The sequence below is a fragment of the Propithecus coquereli genome, unplaced genomic scaffold (assembly GCF_000956105.1).
Source record: "Propithecus coquereli isolate 6110/MARCELLA unplaced genomic scaffold, Pcoq_1.0 Scaffold118, whole genome shotgun sequence".
In the NCBI taxonomy this organism is placed as follows: Eukaryota; Metazoa; Chordata; class Mammalia; order Primates; family Indriidae; genus Propithecus; species Propithecus coquereli.
Window position 1 is genome coordinate 2,340,486 of NW_012135858.1, and position 2,989 is coordinate 2,343,474.

A 2,989-nucleotide genomic window follows, 5' to 3' on the forward strand; every position below is an offset into this window, starting at 1 on the left:
AATTATCAAGATTACCATCTATAATAAAAAAGCTGATAGGAAAACAACAATAGCCACTACTTCTATTTAAATTGAATATATTTAATTCAAAGCTACTAAGCCCAAAATACTTACTTTGAGTTTTCATAAAGTAATGCCAGAGGTTGTGTTAAAGTTGCAAATATTTTTCGGATCATAGATGGCAAAGAAATATGTCCAACTACATTGGAAAGAATGCTGGTGATTGAATTGCCAATAGCGAAGAGGGTATCAGAATGTTCTTCCTTGAAGCTCAGAGTGTGGAAAGAATAGATCACTCTCACGGTAAGTTTAAATAAAGAAGTCAATTTCCCTAGGGGCTCGTTCTTCTTTTTGGACCAATCTGAAGAAGGTCTCTGTGATGCTAAGATAAAATTGAACTGATTAAAAACTCAAGTATATTGGAAATAGTGTCCACCTTTATAATTTATATCTCACATTTAATGCTAGATACATCAAATACATGTGCTTTTGTTGACTGATAGGCCAAACAAATCTTAAAATAATATACTAATAATAGATAAATATCACTAGAACATCATCTTTACGAAGGAGAATGCGAGACAAAGAAAACTATTTGCAGATCTAGAATAAGAATTCCAGGCCAGGCCAGGCACTGTGGCTCAGGCCTATAATTCTACCACTCTGGAAGGCCAAGGTGGGAGGATCACTTGAGGTCAGGAGTTCAAGACCAGCCTCAGCAAGAGGGAGACCCCGTCTCTACTAAAAAATAGAAAAATTTAGCTGGGCATGGTGGCACGTGCCTGTAGTCACAGCTACTTGCAAGGCTGAGGCAGGAGTGCCTGAGCCCAGGAGTTTGAGGTTGCTGTGAGCTAAGCTGATGCCATGACATTCTAGCTCGGGCAACAGAGCAAGACTCTGACTTAAAAAAAAAATTTCAGAAAAACCAGTCTATTTTACCTAAGGAATTATAAAATGCATTTCAAACTTTTATATTTCTTAGAATTTCAATAACTAATCTGTAAAAAGTACTAAATTATAGGTAAGGTTGTATGACAGGTTGATAGGTTCCCAAACAAAATTTTTAAAAGTTTTTAAAATACGAAAAAAAATTGCTATCAGAAAATAGCTATTTCCTGGCTGGTCTATAGTACACTGATCCCTACAAACAATACTGAATAAGTCAGAGATCTAAATACTGAGAAAGGAAAAGTCTACTGTTTCCTCGGTTTCAAAAATGATTGTCTTAAAAGCACTGACTTTCCTTTGTACCCTTCTTAGATCATCTCTCTCCAGAGAAATACCTACAGGAATAAATTCACATTTCTCTTGCCCAAAATATCATCCCCATTCCAAGATTACCTTTGTTTCTCTCAAACAATCCATTCTTTTAAGGAAAGGGATTCTCAGATTTAAGAGAAAACTCTAATCCAGTGCTTGTTAATTAAAAATTAATCTCATGTGGAGAAATGAAAAACAAATGTTGCTACTAGAAGTAAATCAACCTTTCTCCCTATAATCAGTTTCTCAGACATCAATGTACATTAGGAAATAATACCCAGGAATTCTTGGACAGGATGTTGAGGCTGAGGTGACAGCCCAGGTGTCACTGGTTACACACAGGTGACTGATCAACTTGTAAACAAATTGAGAGTAATGGCAACAAGGTTTTGCATTATTAGAAAAGGTAGATATAAGCACAGAAAGTGGAGTGACTAGCACAAACCATGTGATATTATATGGTAACTGGAGGTGTATCTAGAGAAACAGGTAATAGCTATGTGATCACACATCCCTATATCCCAGCTGTGTCCACTCAAGAGAATATAGAAACAATGACACCTTTGTAAGCAATGAAAAAATCTTAATTTCTAAATGCCATTCTCAGACAAAAAAGAACCATGTTCCTTGGAGAAATGGCTGATTCTAAGCTGTAGGCAAAGTATAAGATGAGGCTGGGTATCTTATGCCAATTGGTTGAGATGTTCTCAAAGAATAATAGAGACATGTCAAAAGGTCTGAAGAGCCAATATGAAGGGGATCATAGTGCCTAATTGGGACAACTTGGGCATTAAAATAAATTATAATAGTAATGAATTATAGCCCCACTGAATAAAATGGAAGCCCGGGAGTCCACAGTGATAAAATAAAATAAACTGGGGGCATGGGAAGCTATACTTTACATTACAATGTTACCTATACCTGGAAGGGACAAGTGTCGAGTAATGCTCACTCAGTAATTCTAGAATGATTATGGGAATACAATGAGACAACAAATTAAAACTAAGTACAGCATTTAGAACTAATATAAGTGACAAGGGAGATAAACATCTTGATACAAACTAAATCAAATGAAACAGTATGAACTATCATTTCAGAAATCATAGTGTCTTAGACAAGAAGCATCAATGGATAATAAACTTATGGTTCAAAGTTTGCTGAGGAACAGTATTTACATAGTCTCAAACTGCCACAAAACACTAATTTATTCATCATAAGTATTTATTAACTTTACAGTGGAAAACCTTGAAGATACCATCTCAACCAAATAGTAAATGCTAACATCACCAGTAATGGGAAATAATGAATTGTAGAAGAACTACAGCATTACTTCTATGGTATTCCTGTAAAGAAATGAATGAAAACTGAATCTAATAGGGACTCTAAATAAATAACGTTGCCTGAGTGGTCCATGTGTGAAAGACACAGAAGACAAGGCTGAGGATCTGTTCTAGGTTGTAGACCTGTCTACTACATACTTTGAAATGGTTCAGAGAAGAAGAAAAAAAAGAATGAATAAAATGTATTCCTGGTTCAGGGCAAGGGGTGGATAAGACAAACGCAGTCAACTGTAAACTAAGAAATCTGAGTCACCGGGCATGGTGGCTCATGCCTATAATCCTAGCACCATGGGAGGCTGAGGTGGGAGGACTGCTCGAGGTCAGCAGTTCGAGATCAGCCTCAGCAAGTGTGAGACCCTGTCTCTACTCAAAATAGAAAGAAATTAGCC

General features: G+C 36.4%; 1 protein-coding gene across 2 annotated transcripts in view; it reads right to left on the minus strand.

Annotated features, from left to right (window-relative positions):
- The window catches only part of RIF1 (replication timing regulatory factor 1), a 60,131-nt gene that overhangs the window by 22,865 nt on the left and 34,277 nt on the right, over positions 1 to 2,989 (minus strand). For both annotated transcript variants that reach the window (XM_012659415.1, XM_012659407.1), the window contains exon 21: positions 115 to 382. In XM_012659415.1, the coding sequence (XP_012514869.1) occupies positions 115 to 382 (268 nt within the window). The remainder of the gene's footprint in view (positions 1 to 114; positions 383 to 2,989) is intronic.